The sequence below is a fragment of the Syngnathus acus genome, chromosome 14 (assembly GCF_901709675.1).
Source record: "Syngnathus acus chromosome 14, fSynAcu1.2, whole genome shotgun sequence".
Taxonomy (NCBI): domain Eukaryota; kingdom Metazoa; phylum Chordata; class Actinopteri; order Syngnathiformes; family Syngnathidae; genus Syngnathus; species Syngnathus acus.
In genome coordinates this window covers 3692500-3710556 of record NC_051099.1, presented here as the reverse complement: position 1 = coordinate 3710556, position 18057 = coordinate 3692500, and the positions used below count along the sequence as shown (strand labels likewise).

General features: G+C 50.1%; 4 protein-coding genes, 2 long non-coding RNA genes and 3 other non-coding genes across 12 annotated transcripts; 7 read left to right on the top strand and 2 right to left on the bottom strand.

Moving 5' to 3' along the window:
• Positions 1 to 104: 104 nt before the first annotated feature.
• Positions 105 to 2561, bottom strand: LOC119134200 (ras-related protein Rab-34-like). 2 transcript variants are annotated; one of them, XM_037270734.1, is made up of 11 exons: positions 2440 to 2561; positions 2084 to 2214; positions 1824 to 1915; positions 1558 to 1623; positions 1292 to 1393; positions 1137 to 1201; positions 1012 to 1063; positions 755 to 836; positions 588 to 678; positions 409 to 516; positions 195 to 350 (listed from the first exon to the last, which is right to left on the bottom strand). In XM_037270734.1, exons 2-11 carry the CDS (start codon positions 2129 to 2131, stop codon positions 298 to 300), a joined length of 759 nt encoding a protein of 252 aa, XP_037126629.1. In that variant the 5' UTR covers positions 2132 to 2214; positions 2440 to 2561; the 3' UTR covers positions 195 to 297. The 2 variants fall into 2 exon arrangements, with proteins under 2 accessions (XP_037126628.1, XP_037126629.1); XM_037270733.1 differs by having other exon boundaries at positions 105 to 516.
• Positions 2562 to 2705: 144 nt separating this feature from the next.
• LOC119134217 lies at positions 2706 to 3524 on the top strand. Its single transcript, XR_005100282.1, has 3 exons — positions 2706 to 2933; positions 3019 to 3086; positions 3270 to 3524. It is a non-coding gene; the product is annotated as an uncharacterized LOC119134217 (long non-coding RNA).
• LOC119134236 lies at positions 3121 to 3199 on the top strand. The gene has a single exon (XR_005100295.1). It is a non-coding gene; the product is annotated as a small nucleolar RNA SNORD49 (small nucleolar RNA).
• On the top strand, positions 3385 to 3455 carry LOC119134237. The gene has a single exon (XR_005100296.1). It is a non-coding gene; the product is annotated as a small nucleolar RNA SNORD65 (small nucleolar RNA).
• Positions 3525 to 3530: 6 nt separating the features above from the next.
• LOC119134218 lies at positions 3531 to 3931 on the top strand. Of its 2 annotated transcripts, none has more exons than XR_005100284.1 (2): positions 3531 to 3588; positions 3805 to 3931. It is a non-coding gene; the product is annotated as an uncharacterized LOC119134218 (long non-coding RNA). The 2 variants fall into 2 exon arrangements; XR_005100283.1 differs by having other exon boundaries at positions 3546 to 3588; positions 3800 to 3931.
• LOC119134238 lies at positions 3657 to 3729 on the top strand. Its single transcript, XR_005100297.1, has one exon. It is a non-coding gene; the product is annotated as a small nucleolar RNA SNORD65 (small nucleolar RNA).
• Positions 3932 to 3934: 3 nt separating the features above from the next.
• Positions 3935 to 5907, bottom strand: nsrp1 (nuclear speckle splicing regulatory protein 1). Of its 2 annotated transcripts, none has more exons than XM_037270728.1 (7): positions 5809 to 5907; positions 5482 to 5569; positions 5336 to 5392; positions 5121 to 5249; positions 4838 to 5045; positions 4613 to 4715; positions 3935 to 4534 (listed from the first exon to the last, which is right to left on the bottom strand). In XM_037270728.1, exons 1-7 carry the CDS (start codon positions 5826 to 5828, stop codon positions 3994 to 3996), a joined length of 1146 nt encoding a protein of 381 aa, XP_037126623.1. In that variant the 5' UTR covers positions 5829 to 5907; the 3' UTR covers positions 3935 to 3993. The 2 variants fall into 2 exon arrangements, with proteins under 2 accessions (XP_037126623.1, XP_037126622.1); XM_037270727.1 differs by having other exon boundaries at positions 3935 to 4537; positions 5809 to 5906.
• A 481-nt stretch (positions 5908 to 6388) lies between these two features.
• Positions 6389 to 12766, top strand: ssh2b (slingshot protein phosphatase 2b). Its single transcript, XM_037270699.1, has 15 exons — positions 6389 to 6682; positions 7660 to 7703; positions 8131 to 8243; positions 8344 to 8408; positions 8479 to 8597; positions 8668 to 8733; positions 8805 to 8870; positions 8948 to 9142; positions 9212 to 9305; positions 9378 to 9506; positions 9625 to 9671; positions 9732 to 9878; positions 9943 to 10143; positions 10206 to 10959; positions 11038 to 12766. Exons 1-15 carry the CDS (start codon positions 6620 to 6622, stop codon positions 12052 to 12054), a joined length of 3120 nt encoding a protein of 1039 aa, XP_037126594.1. The 5' UTR covers positions 6389 to 6619; the 3' UTR covers positions 12055 to 12766.
• A 316-nt stretch (positions 12767 to 13082) lies between these two features.
• Positions 13083 to 17608, top strand: coro6 (coronin 6). Its single transcript, XM_037270721.1, has 11 exons — positions 13083 to 13195; positions 13778 to 13977; positions 14278 to 14400; positions 14462 to 14591; positions 14653 to 14831; positions 14899 to 15018; positions 15087 to 15191; positions 15256 to 15401; positions 15474 to 15531; positions 15596 to 15823; positions 16073 to 17608. Exons 2-11 carry the CDS (start codon positions 13780 to 13782, stop codon positions 16193 to 16195), a joined length of 1410 nt encoding a protein of 469 aa, XP_037126616.1. The 5' UTR covers positions 13083 to 13195; positions 13778 to 13779; the 3' UTR covers positions 16196 to 17608.
• Positions 17609 to 18057: the final 449 nt, after the last annotated feature.

The window sequence follows — 18057 nt, the reverse complement described above, 5'->3', positions numbered from 1 at the left end:
CCAGTGTCACGTCAAGGACGATCGCATACTCATCTTTGCGCATCCTAACATCCCATGAGTGTCTCTTGAAAGTTGAGTTGTAAAGGAAGCTCAAGATCCTCCCGCAAACAATCATTCCTTTATTTGCCCGGCAGAAAGGAGGCGTGATGTCATGACTGTCATGAGATGTCCGATTAGTCACGCTGCAGCACATGACCCGTGCGCAAAGCCAACAATCCACACGTGGGAAACACTTTTGACAACTTTTTATTGAAACCCCAACTCTTCGCTGTTGTGCGTCCGCTCTGTCCTCTCACGTCAACAGCAGTTGGCCTTCCTCCCGCGTTTGTCCTTCGGGCCGCTCGTGATCTCTGACGACAAACCACGTCAGTACAGGAGTAGAAGAAAGCCGTCGTGCCAGCGACTCACTGATGACGTCGGCCCCGTCCCTCGCCGCGCTTTTCTCCAGCTCGGCCAGGACGTTGGCCTCGAAGGTCAAAGAGGCCACGCGGAGGAAAAAGTCTCTCACGCTGTCTCCTGTGGCCAACATGCAATCAATTGAATGTCACGTTGACGCTTCGTAAGCTTTCAACTACAATACGTCGCACCCGACTTGGCCGACACGGCCCAGTACTCTGCCCGGATCTCCTCCGACATTCGGACGGCTTCCTGTTCAACCTGAGCCAGCTGCTCTGGAGACTGACAAGAAAAGAAAAAAAACATCACTTGAGGACACTGAATGGTTTGTGTGAAAAGTTGCTTCATCTTCACCCACGCTGAGGTCCTTCTTGGTGCCCACGAGGAAGAGAAGAACACTGGATGGGTCGTTCTCCTTCATGGCGTCCTCCAACCACTCCCTGCACGCGCACACAAACTTGTTTTCTGTAGTCATAGGACAGAATTAAAGGCACCTTGCCTTTGTCCCTCGATGAAACGCATGCTCCCTCTCTTCTTTTCCCGTTGACTTAATTATAAAGACACCTACATCAACAATCATGTTCACGCGTGAATACGTCCGCTAGTTCCTCTCACCTGGCGTGGTCTAAGGAGTTTTCTTTGCTCAAGTCGAACACTACAATGATGGCTGTGGGTGCAACACACACACACAAAAGTACATGTTGGATTTGGAGATGAAGACGGCGAGGAGCCTCCCTGACCTTGAGCTCCTCTGTAGTATGTGGAGGCAATACACTTGAAGCGTTCCTGGCCCGCCGTGTCCCATCTGTAATGCATGGTGCCGGTTTTCTAAGAGGTCCCTCAAGGCTCCATACTCTGCCCCTTCCTATTCATTGATGGCACACGACATACTCACAGCTGCAGGCTGAAGGGGACGCCGAGTACCTGGAAACGTTCCATGTCAAAATCCACACCGATGGTGGCTTTGTAGTTCTTGTTGAAGGCTCCTCTGGAGAACCTTTCGGGAACATCAACTTTTAGTACTTGCATGCGTGGTGATGAGTCAATAGAAGTGAAAGTTGAATATTTGTTTTTGATTGTGGTGCTGAAGGCCCAGGTGCCAAATGAAACTCCCATCAGTATTGCTGACGTACAGTGTGGAATTGTGGAACGGCTTCTTACCTGCTGACCAGACAAGTTTTCCCGACCGAGACGTCGCCCACCACGATAACTTTGGCGACATTGAAGCTGCAAAAGAGCAGGATGGACGTGAAAGCCGGAAACGTCACCAAGTTCATTTCAGAACTTATTTTATCTTCCAAACAAAAGAATTTTTGGGCCACAAACTGCAAGTCTTGGCATCCACTTACCTTTCAAGAGATGAAAACATGGAGGATCAAATGGCAGATGTGCAAGCATTTAACAGGTCGCGTGACCTTTAACCTTACCTGACGGTATCTTCCCTCTGCGTCTGACATGCGGCCTTCACCTGAGGATGGAAAACCTCTTTGGTCTGCAGCGCCGCATTGGGACTGAAACACTGACGTGACATCATCACGCCACGCCAAAATCAATGATTGGAATCACAATTGTGTCACGTTACTGTTATTACGTCATTGTAACATTATTACAATGTTGTTACCTTATTATATTGTTAGTGCATTGTTGCATTTTTTGTTTTGCTGTTATTACATTGTGCGCTTGTCACCTTGGGCATGTGTGTTATGATTCTGTCGCTCTTGGGTGGAGGCAACATGACGTGACAGTGGATCCACCTGCAAACTTCTGCACGTCCACGCAGGTGTCCAGGTGGGCACTGCAGGTCACTTTACTCAAATACTAGATCAAATGACATTTTTAGTTGCAAAGTTTTGACAATGAGTGACCATTCTGAGGTTCGGGGTTCAGTGTTGTGATCCCTGAACCCCCCCCCCCCCCAATATGCCTAATTGCCTAACGTCAACTTGACATAAATCATTTTTCAGGACGATCTTGTTGAGCAATGTAAGCAGCAATGAACACAAAGCACAATAAAATGGATGATAAAAAAAAGAAAAAGTTTACCTGAAGGCTGAAGCTATCGGTCGCTGAGGAAGAAGATGAAAAGTGATGTTTGCGGAGAAAACTAAACCGGAGCAGCTGACGGCACAAAATCAAGTCAGCAGACTTCCCTCGCAATCAAATCAATTCACTCCTTGCAGGAAGGCAGCAAACAGCGCCGCCGTGTGGCCGGAGCGAGTACCAGCATATTGTATAGGGCGCGTTCTGTGCTGCGATACGGGGACATGAATGTGACGTCATATACATGCGACATCCTGGCTATTAAATAAGCGCAGTTGTCGCGGAATCGGTCTTTCTTGCTTGAGCTGTGCAGGTACTCAGTCATGTTGGCTAAAAGGAAAGATGACGGACGAAAGAAAAAAAAAATGCGAGCAAATAACTCCCACTGACTTGTAAATGTTAGTGCAATCGATTGTGCGAGTCAAATGTTGAATTTGGCTTGGCAAAGTTGAACATGTTGACCACGTGGACTCGACGACGGAAAACGTGACACCACGGTGAGCTTTTGCTCTCGTCATCTCAAAATAAGACATCGAAACTTTGTATGCATACGTATGGATAAAAGAAATGGCATGTTTTCAGGTGGGCGTCAGATCGTGAAATGCCGCCTTGGTTGACGTTTTTGTCTTCCAAATGATGGAAGTCAAGAGGTGAGCGTTTTCTCCTCTTGAATTCAAATGAAGTGGCAATGATGAAAGTTGTGAATAGGAAGTGCCGTCCGATGCGATAACTGACGATTGTATTTTTAATCACGGTTCTGAGTCGCCATGGTAACACTTTATACGTGCTGTCAATCATAATTGTACATGACAAAAGTATTGACTTCCCAACAGGTCACGTGTCCAGATGAACAACGTTATATGAAATCGTACGTTTTGGAGCAACCAGTCTTGGCTCGAAAAGGTATTAAAACATTTATTTTCATCTATTGATTGATTTATTAACCTGATGTGATGAAATAACAACTGAAACAGCTGGAATTACCGACAGATGTTTAGTGGTGACTCAGTTTTCTGAACTTTGAAATGAAACAATGGAATGTTGTGCACACTTGATGTAGATGCTGTGACGATTTGAGTTTTTTTATTTTCTTTAGTTTCCTGAAGACTGAAAGTCTACTTTGCCTTTGCTGCTCAATTCCTGCACCTGCAAGTAAGTAGCTCACATTTGATGCCAGCGTAAATGACATCAGATGCAGACTTTAAATCTAACTTGGTGTGTTGTGATGAAATTCAAAGTGAAATAGCTGGAATTACCGTCAGATGCTCAGTGGTGATATTCACTTTTCTGAACACAAACAAAACGGGCTTAACAGGTTGTCAGACTGCAATATTTCATGGCAGTAATTGTGACTTTTCCCCAGTGCAGGTTGACTGAGTCGTTGGCTTCAGTGCCAATTAGTGATGGAGAAGCGGCGCCTTGAATGAAGCTTTTTTTTTTTTCTGCAACATGTGTTGTCTGACCTTGTGTAACTGAATAAAAACCAGTGGAAATCAAGTTTTCTTTTTGACTTTGCCTCTTTATTTATATTTTCTGCAGTTAATAATCTGTTGTGTGTCAGTCTTCTTCACGCTCAATGTAGCTCTTGGAGGTCGAGCGAGCCATCTGGCGAGCGAGGTATCGATCTCTGGCCGAGCTCAACGTCTGCTCATTGGAACGCTTTGCAAACTTATTGACCTTGGTCTCCTCTGTTTGGCCTTCCTTCTCAACTTCTTCCTTCTCACCTTCATCCTTCTCTTCTCCAGCTGCTTCGCCTTTATCTTTCCCCCGCACCTCTTCCTCTTGCCCTTTATCTTCCTCAGACTTCCTCCTGTCACCTTTTTCCCTCGGCTCATCTCGACGTCTGTGACTTTGGCCGTTTTTGTCGCGGTCTCTCCTCCCGCTGCGTTGCTCAACCTTCTCTGGCTCTTTCTTCCTCTGCGCCTCTCTCTCCCGCTCGTCGTCACTACCAGAGGCTGGTGACCTGCGTCTATAATGGCGTTTGGAATGCGAGGAGGAGGTCTTGCTGTGCTTTTCCTCATGTGCTTCTCCGTCACTTGGTGTGATTTCATGACTCGTTTGAGATGTTTCTGGGATCCCTCCATCTTCTGACTTTTGACTTCTATGCAAGAGCCCACATGAAATTGTGTGTATTTATAAATATAAGAAAAATTTGTGTTTCTGAAGAAACGCATACTTGTTAGCCAAGCGATCCGGGATGGCTTCCTCTCCTACAGTCTGGTTGAGAAGATGTCTGTAGAAACCACTCAGATCGTTTTGTTTCCTCACGTCCAAAGCGGCTGGTGAGAAAGACAAAAAAGTACTTCCTTCCTTAATCAAGGTGCCAGATTGTTTATTTTGGACATATTTTGTCACACGTTAGCGGTTTGAGAGTGGAGACTGTGATGTTACTGGGCCTCACCTTCAATAGCAGCCTCATGCTTTGCACGCTCCTCTTCCTCCTTCTGCTCCTGCAGCTTGCGTTTGTAGGCCGTCGTGACGTAGGCCTCCTTGTCAGCAAACTGGTTGCCCTCCGCTTCACGCTCCTTCTGGATCTTCCGCTCCTCTCGGCGCTCCTGCTCCTTCTTGCGGCTGTCCACCGCCTTCATCAGCTGATGGATATACTTAGGCTGCAAGTGCAAAAAAAAATTTTACTTTCTGGAGTACCAAAAAAAAAAAAAAGGTTGGTTTGGGCAACTAAATACCTTCTTCTCTGGTCCTGACAAAACCTTTTTACTGGTTTCCAGTCTCTGCTTTTGAATTTCATCATACACTGCATCGTAGTCATAGACGGTGCTGTCCTCCTCCAGGGCCTTCTTCATCTCCAGCTGAGTCTGCACACACACACACACACACATCAATAGCCATTTTATTAATCACGTCCCAAGCTAAGACAGCCCTGAGTTGGTCTTGGCCTCACCTGCCTCATCGTCTTTTTCTTGGCTGCTTCTTTTTGAAGACTCTCACCAACAGATGTCTGATTCAATACATGCATTCATTTGGATTGCGTTTTTAAATGAAAATATGGTGCATTCAAAGTAACCATTTGTGGATTGATTGCATCACCTCATCATCGGAGTCATCCCCAAACACACAAAGTTTCTGGAGACGTGTTGTCTTCAAGCATTTCTTCTGAGGCAGGATGAGCCCGTACCTGAGTGAGTACAAAAGTCACAGTTGATTTGTAAACACAATGAATGCTAGTGCACCTCTTTGCAATCTCCATTTTGCACGTCGTTAGCTCGATTAGCAACAGGGGCAGTAAATTATATCGAAGCTGCTTCACCACAAAAAAAGTAAAGAACAGCAAATCATGTTAAATCTTTAATTTAATTTTTTTATAAAGCCTAAACTACCCAAATCGTCTACTTGCGTGTGTTAGCTCCCACTTACTGTTTACCAGGGACCGCCATCTTGGTGTGCTCGAGCTCAACGCTTGCGGCAGATTCGACACATTTTTAAATTGTGCCATTAAAAAAATAGACAAATCATAGCTATATTCATAATTTAATGAAAAATTGATCGATGGAATATTGAATGAATGGGTGATTTGTTACCTCACTATACGATGATCAAAATATTTTTTGACGAAACGCAACTATTGAAACGGTAGGGTCGTTTTATTGCATTTGTCCACTAGATGGCGACAGTACTACGCACTACGTAAATTTACACATACAATAGTAATAATAGTAAAGACATTAAGAACCGTAATATTAGTACAATAGTAAATTATATACCCTTCTTATAGTTGTATATGCGTTGGAATATATCAATGTATGTGAATATTAAAGTTTTGGAGTATTGTGCTTGTGTAATGTACTGTTTTGGAAGTTCATTCTAATTCGTTGTGATTGTTTAGACGCCATCCCTTTGAGTCGTAAATAAAATGCATTCGGTATATTGTAAATGTGCGTGCGTGACGAGGATTTAATAAGAAAGTTGTTTTTGGCGGCCACAGTGCGCATGCGCGGCAGCTCAGCAGACGCAGGCAGCGAGCGGCCGGGCGGGGAGAGAACGTCAAGCAGTCCAACACGCTCCAACAGCAGCCGGACTCCCGAGCGAGCCAGCGCGGCCACCACCATGGAGCAGCGAGGGGGGCGATGACAGGAGACGACGACGAGGCTGCCGTTCACCTGCTTCCGTCTCCCGTCGGCCATTGATTATGCTCTCGGTGCTCAGGTGTCGGCGTCCGGCTCGCTGAATGGCGCTGGTGACCGTACAGCGTTCCCCGACCCCCAGCGCCACCTCCAGCCCCTGCGTGTCGGTAAGAACTTGTTCGCCGGCTCCGTGCTAAGATTACTTTATGCACGGAGTTCCCCCTCTTGCGTTTGGACGTTTTTATTTTCGCGGCTGCCGACCGTCACAATCGAGCTGGCCTTTGTGCTCGTGCGCATGCGCCAGCACGGCAGCTGGTCGCTCCCAAATCTGCTGGCTTGCATAGACAAGTCTATTGAATGGATCGGGACATTGTAAACAATGCGGTGTGGTTCTGCTTGAAAGGCTAATATGAATATGAACAGCGTGATTGGAGCATGTTTTGCTCTTTATTTGAGGGAAGAGGGGGGGGGGGGGGGGGTCAAGGCACCTCCGGTCGGTGGAACCGCCTCGACCGGGCCCCAAAGTTACCAGTCCTAATTCTGTCTTGTCTTCATTCCACTTGCGTCGTGTCTTTTAAAATCAAAGGGGTGAACGTGTCATTCGTTTTGTGTTTTCCTCTGCGTTGACGCTCGTTTGGCGTCGCAAAGTCTTTTCGCATGTGTGCCTCCCTCTTCCTGTTTGTCTTGAGCGCGTGCGCGAAGAGCAGGAGAGTGGGTGCTTAGGCGCGTGCACGTCGTCGACGTTCACACGCGCGTTGTCCTCATTTCAAAGTTAGTTTCCTTTCACAAGAAACAATTGCAATATCGTGTAACAAGTTCTGCTCTGGAATGCTGGTCTACTGTTTTGAACAATTAAATCATTGGTGTTACTCTTCACAACTTTGCAGTTACTGAATACAAGCGGACCAGCCCAGACATGAGAAGGATGATGTCAGATCACGTGGATCATTTTAAATAAAAAATAAATAAAAAAAGGCCTAAGAAATACTCTTATTTAAAATAGTTGCTGAATTTAATACTTTATTGATTATTTTTAATTATCATTCAATTTGACACCTCCTGTTACTTGGTATCATTATTGGTGAGGATTACCTGGTCGGGGGAAAAAGTGGCAAGTAATGATGTTCTCCCTTTTTCCATTCAGGAGTCTGGCAGCGGGGAGGATGATCGACGCTCTCAACCTCGCAGGTCAGGCATAAAAAAAGCAACCCAAAAAAAAAAAACGGGATGGTCAAAGGTCATTTTCTATTTTGGTGATTGTCTGGAAAGTGATGTGCACACACACACACACACGAACACATCAGTGACAAGAAACACAAACGTGCGATCGTTTTGGAATCTCGCTCTTCCTGTTCCACTCCACACGTATACGTAGCTGCTTACTGTCCTCAAAGCCACTGGCACTGTGATGACATGCCCGCACACTCCTCAGTTGGGTTCGCTGATGGTGTCGTCTTCTGCGTGGCCAGCAGAGGGCAGCGATGAGTCAGTGGCATTTGGCTGCCATCTGGCCAATTTGGCTTTGCAGGCTGCAGTGTGAAGAAATTTCCTTTCTTTATTGTTATGGGATTTATCAATATGACATCCTAATTCTTGATAATTCTGTTGTGTCCAGCATCAGTGAAAGTTTCCTGACCGTGAAAGGGGCGGCGCTTTTCTTGCCTCGGGGAAATGGCTCCTCGTCCTCTTGCGGATCCCGCTTCTCGCAGCTGCGTAGCAAACATGCAGGTGAAGACATGTTCTTATTTGCTTGAGTTGTAAAGTTCTCTTGTCTGATTAGCCATGTAGGCTAACAAGCTAGCTATGACGTTCCTGCGTTTTCCCTTAGGAGACATCCAGCAGCATCTCCAGACCATGTTTACGGTCCTCAGACCAGAGGACAACATCAAACTGGTGTGTATGCAGCACACACAGACCACGTGAGGCTGCGTGTTGGATTTCAGCAATGTGGTTCCCAATCCAGGCGGTGCGACTGGAGAGCGTTCATGCTCTGACGCGCTACATGGTGGTGGTGTCCACCAATGGGCGGCAGGACACAGAGGAGAGCCTGGTCCTCGGGGTGGACTTCAGTCCCGTGGATAGGTAAGTGGTGTGGACGAATCAGCACGCCGTCGCGTGTCGCTTGACTTGCCACATGACCTGTGCTCCTCAGCTCGTGTTCCGTGGGCTTGGTTCTTCCCCTGTGGAGCGACACCATGATCCATCTGGACGGAGACGGGTATGGGCTCACCACCCTTGTCATCCTCAGCGGCATACTCTTCCTCACACTGTCTCTCGCCTCCCCCGCAGAGGCTTCAGCGTGTCCACCGACGGCAGAGTGCACGTGTTCAAGCCCGTTTCCGTGCAGGCCATGTGGTGAGTCCGCGCTCTGCGCCGTGCGGGCGTCCAAAACGTTCCGCTGAGCGCGCCGCCGTTCTGTTGCTTGCCGGCAGGTCGGCGCTTCAGTCGCTGCACAAAGCCTGCGAGGTGGCACGCTGCCACAACTACTTTCCGGGAAGCTTGTTCCTCACCTGGGTCAGTTACTACCAGAGCCGCGTCTCGTCCGACCAGTCCCGCATCAATGAATGGAACGCCATGCGGGACCTGCACTCGCACCGCGCAGACTCCCCCGTCCTCTTCTCCGAAACGTGAGTGCCGGCAGTTGACCGCGGCGGCGACCGATCACGTGACCTCGATGCGCTTGCGTCTGCCCGCAGGCCCACCGAACGCGAAATGACAGAGCGCCAGATCAAGAGCAGTTTGAGGGAGATCATGATGCAGAAAGACCTGGAGAACGTCACCTGTAAGGAGGTGAGTCATCCCGACGTACCAATTTGGCGAAAATGTCTCTGTGGCCTCAAAGTTGTTCCCCTCGTGGCGCAGATCCGCACGGAGCTGGAAATGCACATGACGTGCAACCTGCGCGAGTTCAAGGAGTACATCGACAACGAGATGATCGTCATTCTGGGGCAGATGGACAGTCCCACGCAGATCTTTGACCACGTCTTCTTGGTAGGTGCAAATGTGACCGCTCGTCCCGAGTCCACCCGGCGAACCCGCTTTTGTTACGCCACCTGTTGGATTATCGGTGCTTCCTTCCTAATCTGCGAAGTGCTTTTTCTTCTTTCAGGGCTCTGAGTGGAACGCGTCCAATTTGGAGGAGTTGCAGAGCAGCGGGTGAGGAGACAAGTCCGCAGATGACTTCTGAGCAGGCTTTATGTGGTGTCTGTCGCGCAGAGTCCACTACATCCTGAATGTGACGCGGGAGATCGACAACTTCTTCCCGGGTGTCTTCGAGTACCACAACATCCGCGTGTATGACGAGGAAGCCACCGATTTGTTGGCCTACTGGAACGACACCTTCAAGTTCATCACCAGGGCCAAGTAAGTCTCGTGCACGCACGCGGTGGTGCTCAGATGGATTCAGGGCTCACGTTGGCGTTCGCAGGAAGTCTGACACCAAGTGCCTGGTGCACTGCAAGATGGGAGTCAGTCGCTCGGCGGCCACAGTCATCGCCTACGCCATGAAAGAGTACGGCTGGGATCTAAGGAAGGCCTTCGACCACGTCAAGGAGCGCCGAGCCGTCACCAAACCCAACCCGTCCTTCATGAGGCAGCTGGAGGAGTACCAGGGCATCCTTCTGGCCAGGTGAGTCGTGTCCGGCCGATGTTGAGAAAAATCACCCTAAAGGACATGGTCTTGTGCCGCAGCAAGCAGCGCCACAACAAGCTTTGGCGTTCCCACTCTGACAGCGACCTGTCCGAGCACCACGAGCCTTTGTGCACAGCCTTCACCCAAGCGCACAGCCCGGGCCGCTCGGACGACCAGGCCGCCACTCCTCCCGGACTCTCCGTCAAAGAACTGCTAGAGTCGTCGGGGACCGGCCCGGCGGTGCGAGGCGCCCGCCGGCCCGTCGTGCCGTCTCGTCCGTTCAGCTCGCCGCCGTGCGATGGCGTGGCGGCGCCTGACGGGCCTGCGTCATCATCGTTCTCCAACGGTCTACGTGAGCCCAAAGAAGAGGAGCGGCATCCGACCGTGTCACTCCTGCCGACAGCTGCCGCTGTGGTCCCTGAGCTGCCCCGCGCAGACGCCGTGACGGTGGCGCAGAGTATCGCGCTGGGGCAAGCCCACCCGCCCGCGACCCTGCACCACTTGCCGGCCTCCCCCGACACGCCACCCCCGCTGTCCGTCTCGCCGCCTGAACCGGAGACCTCACAGCGGTGCGGTGGCTCCGCTCCACCGTCGCCTGTCTGGAAATCGGATTGCTCTATCCCCGACGCTTCAGCTGGTGGTGCCCCCGCCGCTGGAGACACCCTCACCTGCGCCTTGTTTGGGCACAGCGACCACATTAACTTCTTCAGTGCCAGGGAGAAGTTCAAATGGATGGCGAGAGACGATGGCGGCACGCCGCGACATTCCCCACCGCCTGCCGACGGCCTGGCAGGAGATGAGTCCAGAAAAAAGGTGCCCATCTCACAAAGCAAGGCGTGCTTGGAGATTTTCCATCCTCGTGACTCTTTCTTTTTGTTCTCTTTGGCGCAGATGGCGACTCCCATGCAGGTCATCGGATCAGATCCGGCCATGCAGTCGGATTGGTCCAAGCTAGGCCAATCGGAGACCGGGGGCCAGGAAGTCAGGAAGTCCAAGCTGGGAGTGGAGGTCGGAGATGTTTGTTGTCCGAGCCCGAAGCAGGAAGTGAAGGGCGGACAGGAGGAGGAGGACGATGACGACGACGACGACGACGACGACGATGACGCTCGGCTCTACAGGAATTGGACGCGAGGTTCGGTCCGCCGCGTGACACGACAGCTGGAGCGTCGGATGAAGCGAGAATGCCGCGCAGATTGTCGTAGCACCTCGCCCTCCTCGTCCCCGCCCTCACACTCAGGAGGCCCCTCCCTCTCTCAGCAACTCGCTGCCTCACAGGCAATCGCAGCCCCCGGAGGCAAACGCGCCGCGGGGAACGGTGACGGCGACTGGCTGTCCACCGTCAGCATCCTGTGTCCGGAGACCACGTCGGGACCGGGCTGGGGTGGCGTCATCTTGAGGGAGACTTGGGAAACTTTATGCCAGCTCGGCGCCTTCTTGCAACAGGTGAGCGTAGGCGTGGCTCGAGCCAATCGGAAGCGAGGAGGCGCGCAGAAGCGCGTCCGCGAGGCGCAGGCTCGCATCCGCCGGGCCGGCCTCACGCCGCCCTCGCTGATGAAGCGCTCGGCCTCGTTAGCCAAGTTGGGCTGCTTGGAGCTGCTCGCCGACGACCTCACCGAGTGGGAGCTGAGCCACGCCGCCACCGACTCGGACGCCGCGCCGCCGGCAGGCCCCTCCGCGGAGCTGCCCTCGCACGCAGGTGCCGAGGATCTGAAAAAGCAGCGCGTCCACCACGCTTTCTCCTCAGCCCAACAAATGCCCGGTGCCCCATCCGAGGCGGACAGCCCGCACCGGCCTCGACATTCCTTGTCCAGCCCGCCGCTCTTCACCTCCAGGCAGCAGTACGGAAGAAGTCACCCTGTCCGACGCCTCACGAAAAGCACACTCGGCACGCTCTACCACACCATGTAGACGTGTTTCGCAGCACAACAACAGTGCCTCTTGCCTTAAGCGACGTGACCCAAGAGGACGTTTGAAGGTGAAACGATCCCGACTGCGTTAAAGGTGAAAGCAGCGATACATTCCTCCTCCTTCCTCTTCTACTTGATGTTTCAAGATTGCAGCTGATGTTTGCTGGAATGTTTCTGACCCTTCCGCTGTTCTTCCACTTGCCTCATGAATGCAGCCAATCAGTCAGGTCATATGGTTGTGCGTCAGGCCAATCAGGAGTTTTTTTATTATTATTTTGTAGCTTTCTCGATGACTCGTACCTCAGTCGCGGTGAGCCGCACACCTGAAATGTTCCGCCTCCCTCATCAAGTGCTGATGCCACACGTGTGTGCACATGATTATTGCACTGGGATGTCATACGTGACTTTTTAAGTCTTTTTACATTTTTTAATACCTTAAATTTGTGAGGTTGTGAAGCACAACTTTTTTTTCCATTCTTTCTTACATGTGTGCGTGCGTGTGGAGAGCAAAACCTCTGTATGGTCTGTCATACAAGCACTTTATTATTTTATTTTTTTTATTTCGCTTTAGTTTCATGTGTTATGAGGTTGCTACTTGCTGGGTCATGTGACAGTAGGAAGAGCTAGTGAGTGAAATTCATTTTTAATTTAAAGCTATCAATGTTCTTTTATATCATGTCCTTCTACTGTGAACATTAAATTGTTAAAATGGATGTCACCAGGCTTATTGCATTATTTTTAAATAATTACACTCTTGAAATATACATAGAGGATCTTGAAGACGAGCTGCTTGGAAATAGTCCGCGGTATATGTCACAAGTTCTGAATGTCTTTTAATATATCCAATAGCAAACCAATTCAACCTGTCGTCATCATCATCAGCTGTTAGTTGTACCACACCGCTAGCAGGGCCGAACAGTGACGTCACCTTTCTCCGAACTCAAGCTGCTGCTTCCAAAATAGACGGTCATCCATATCCCAAGCACCCCCGCCCCCTGTCCAGCCACCCCCCCCCCCCCCCCCCTCTTCTTTCGTCGTGTGGGAAGGACACACGCAGTCTCCTCCGCCGGCCCGCGCCAGACAACGCTAAACAAACCAGAACCACAAGCAGTCGGGGTCGAGGGGTCTCCCCAAAACCTGAGGTGAGCTTTCTTTTTGTGCTTGCGCGTGTGTGTGCATTGTAGTCGGTTGACAAAAGTTGTTGTGGACCAAGTTTTGGGGTGACGGGCTAAAAGGAAAGTTTATCTTGAGGTTGCGTTGATGTTGTTAATCTTCGTCAATGTGGGCACGTACCCCGACTTGACAAAGTAGCGTCTTGCTTTGACGCCCCCCCCCCCCCCCCCCCCAACCTCCTGCTAAAATGCGCGCACATAATGTGCGTGGACGTGAACGCACCACAGTGGACAGACTCGGCCCCGGGACTATTTAGGGCGAAGGACTTGCAGGGTGGGGGGCGTGGCCATGCACCAGCATGTCTAAATTAGGAAGGGGGCACTCGCTGGTGGGACAAAGGGAGGAGCAACCTCATTACCTGAGGCTTTTCTGCAAACCTGTTGATTTCTTTTATCATCTCCACAACTTGGTCTAGTCATCCGTCACACTAAATGATCACATTCAAACCAAAAAGCAGGAAGTGGTCACACCACATGGAGAAAGCAACAAATGATCAATAAAGCTCCGTTTGTGGTGATGCCAACGCAAGTTTTGACCTCCGCCTCCTGCAGCCATGAGTCGCAGCATCGTGCGGCAGAGCAAGTTCCGCCACGTCTTCGGCCAGAGCGTCAAGGCCGACCAGAGCTATGACGACATCCGCGTTTCCAAGGTGACGTGGGACAGTTCCTTCTGCGCTGTCAACCCCAAGTTCCTCGCCGTCATCGTGGAGTCAAGCGGGGGCGGAGCCTTCCTGGTCATCCCCCTCGCAAAGGTCAGTTGAGCCTAATTCATGCCAAAATTGTATAATGTCCCCAAGGTGAACAATATTATTGGGCTGCTTGGACATGGCTAAACGTTGGAGTCACTTCAGGCTATTAATAATTGCCGTTCTCCCCCCACCACCAGGAGGCTCCCACTTCTTCTGCAGTGCCCTTGCAGCGCCTCATCACTCACTATAAATACTCTTCTTTCGTGTGTGTGTGTGTGTGTTAGTAATGTTGCTGCACATGTTCACAACACACAAAGGGAGGAGGAGTCGTGACATTGACTGAGGTTGTTGTGTGTTCTGCAGATGGGTCGCGTGGACAAGAACTACCCTCTGGTCATCGGACATTCTGGGCCCGTCCTGGATATCGACTGGTGTCCCCATGACGATAACGTGCTGGCCAGTGGCTCGGAGGACTGCACGGCCATGGTAAGCCACGCGTGGACATCAACAGTGACATGAAACTGGTATTCTTTTGTGCCATGGGCAGGTGTGGCAGATTCCAGATCACTCGCTGATACGCCCCCTCACCGAACCCATCGTGGTACTGGAGGGTCACTCCAAGCGCGTGGGCATTGTCAGCTGGCATCCGACCACGCGCAACATCCTGCTGACTGCGGGTTCGACGCACACACGAGGCCATCAATGTGGACTTGTTGAAATTAACCAGTCTCTCTGCAGGGAGCGATAACCTGATCATCGTATGGAACGTGGGAACGGGGGAGCCGCTCATGTCCATGGACGACCACCCGGACCTTATCTACAGCATCAGCTGGAACAGGAACGGAAGCTTGTTCTGCACCACCAGCAAGGACCGCCGCCTGCGTGTCTGTGACCCCCGCAAGGGCGACGTGGTGGCGGTGAGTGGTCAGAGTGGAGCCAGGGAGCCGGGCGAGGTCCTTATTAACATGACCCGGTGACCTACAGGAACGTTTGGCTCCTCACGAGGGCATCCGACCCATGAGAGCCATCTTCACCAGAGACGGGAACATCTTCACCACAGGGTTCACCAGGATGAGCCAGAGGGAGCTCGGACTCTGGGACCCGGTATGTGTCCAAGTACTCATGATTTGTAAACAGTCCATGACTCAATTGACTTTTTCCATCCTGCTCAGACCAATTTTGAGGAGCCACTCGCACTGCTGGAGTTGGACACGAGCAATGGCGTCCTGTTACCATATTACGACCCGGACGCCAACATGGTGTACTTGTGCGGAAAGGTAACGTGCGTCTCCAGGTAACGTGCACATTCGGGTATGTTGACTCAAGGTGTTGCGTGTGCAGGGAGACAGTAGCATCCGCTACTTTGAGATCACCGAGGAGCCACCCTACGTGCACTACCTCAACACCTTCAGCAGTAAAGAGCCGCAACGAGGGATGGGTTTCATGCCCAAGAGGGGCGTGGACGTCAGCAAGTGCGAGATCGCCAGGTGAGCCCGCGTACGCCCGGCGATCGGATCTGAACCGATGGGACGACTCAGACTGCTTGCATTTGCGTTAAGGTTGTACAAGCTGCACGACAAGAAGTGTGAGCCCATCACAATGACCGTTCCCCGAAAAGTAAGTCCTCGCAGATCCCGCCCGCAACGGTCAAACTCGAGCTGACTCAAATGTCGTCGGGCAGTCGGACCTCTTCCAGGACGACCTGTACCCGGACACCGCCGGCCCGGAGCCCGCCATGGAGCCCGACGAGTGGCTGGAGGGCCGCGACCAAGACCCCGTGCTGATATCCATGAAGGAAGGCTACGTGCCGCCAAAGAGCCGTGAGCTCAAAGTGTCCCGGAAGAACCTGCTGGACTCCAGGCCCTCCACCCGCCGCAGCATGTCCACGTGCGATGCCGCCAGCCTGCCGGTCAGTCCCTCACTTTGCCAATGATTAGAATAACAAGCAGGAAGGAGAACGTTTGTCTTTGCACCTTCACGCTTCTCGTTTCACAATTTCACTATGGCTATTCTTTGCACCAACCAAGTCTCTGGCCTTGATATTTTCTGACTTGCCTTCTGTGGCTCTCCTCCTCTCCTTGTCTCCCCGTGTTATTTCCTCTTGTTTCTTCTCCTCCTCTCCTTTGTCTCCTTGTTTCCTCTTTCCTGGTGGGTGCAGCCCGAGCTGCTGGGGAGGCTGCTGGAAGAGATTCAGCACCTGAAGGCCACAGTGTTGTCTCAAGAGAAGAGAATTTGTGATTTGGAGAACAAACTGTCCCAGTATGCCAATGGGACGGCCTGACGGGGCGCACTCTTGCGGTCCTTTCAGGAGCCGCCCCGACGGGCACTCGCCAAGATGCTGCAGCGGTGACGCGGCACGGTGCTCCGAGGTAGCGACGTGCCGCGCCACAATCCCCGGTGCGCAACGGACCTCCAGAGTCAAACTCTTTTCAGTGCTTTTGGTCCAAACAGGGACAAGAGTTGAAGGTTTGAGGGACAAACTAAGCTGAGAAAAAAAGGGGACAAACAATTTCCTGCTTGGCTTTGAATTTGAGCCTTGAATTTGTTCAGTCCGTTCAGCTCACAATCCTTCATGAAAACATGTAAATAGACAAAAAGGGGGGGAAAAGTTTTCAATCTGTAGCAAAAAAAAAAAGATATTGGTGTTGTTGGTCTTGAACATTTTTCCTCCACAGGTTATTCACAAGTTTTAATGTGGCTTCAGTAGTTATCAGGCACTTTTTCCAAAGCTTATTTACTACTGCGATAAACATTTCCATCAAATTAGCCGCATGCTATCGTGGTACATGTAGCAAAGCAGTCCTTGTGTATGTCAAAGTTGTGCATGACTGAAAAAACAAAATATTGATTTTAGCACAAAAAAAAACAGTTTTCTTAATACATTTTTTCCACATAATCTTGAAATTGCCAACATTTGAAGCTGCAGTATTAGATGTGGGCCACTAGGGGAAGACATTTAGCACGATTAAAAATTGCATCGCTGCAATTGGAGACGCTTTTGTACGGAAGAGGATTGTTTTTTTTTGTAGTAACTCAATCGAATGCTTCATTTAAACATACATAACGTACTATAATATACTTTTTAACAGTTTAACTTTCATAGCTTGTTAAGCACTGACATTTACAATTGTCACCCCAACGTTAAAAACTGGTAGACCTCAAAGTTAAAAGAATGATCATCATTCTCCACTATTTTGTTCACGGGACTTAATTCTTTCTGGTGAAGGATTAGAAAGCGAGACATTCAAAAGATTAAGAAGACATGTTGTCTGATGCCCGCGGGGGCTTATATAATGAGCGTGCCACTTTAGTATACTGTTAACTATTCTAACCGCAGGGTAAAGCGACATATCTGCAAACGTCTGCAAGTCAAATGCACTTTTTTCACCCCTCACGACAGACCACAACCCTCATCCACATTTTCAACTTTATTCATACAATTTTTTCTTTATTGATCTCTCTTCTTAGCTCCATTTTGACATGACATCAAATGTGTTGTCCATTTATTTCCTAGCTACACTCTTGCGTGTGATTAATGAGCGGTTTTAAGATGCACGCTGGCCAACAGCGTGAGTCACAAAGCAGCTACGGGGTGACGGAGCCGGTAGAGATGTGTCTCTTTATATTCTTTGCCCAAAGTACACAGCTTGTTGTCGTTACGTAAATACGATGAATAAATATGTCATTGATCCAACATCCCTACTTCCATCTGTGTTTCATCACACTAGTAACCAAAAAAAGTTGGGAAGGGAAAATTTTTTTTGTACAGAGGGCCATCAAATGCATGACACTCTCCTAAATCCCAAATTTTCTCCCCTCAATAATGCGATTGAATATAGGATTATTTTAATTATTTCATTTTTTTTTGTACTGACTGATTAAAATGAAGCGGGTTTTTTTTTTTCTACTAAATTGCCATGTCAATTAGAATTCGACAAATTGTCCAGCCCGCTCGGGTTGAAGGCCGTACATGGCCCACGTGCCGTATGTTGCCCACACCGGCCTAACCCAGAGAAATCTCCCAAGTGATACATTTTCAAAATGAGCAGATGTGTAGATTTACAACCACTAGAGATAAATGCGGCCGTGTGTCATCATCCCCTCCGTTATGTGTCCTCATTTGCGGCGGTTCACACCAAGGCC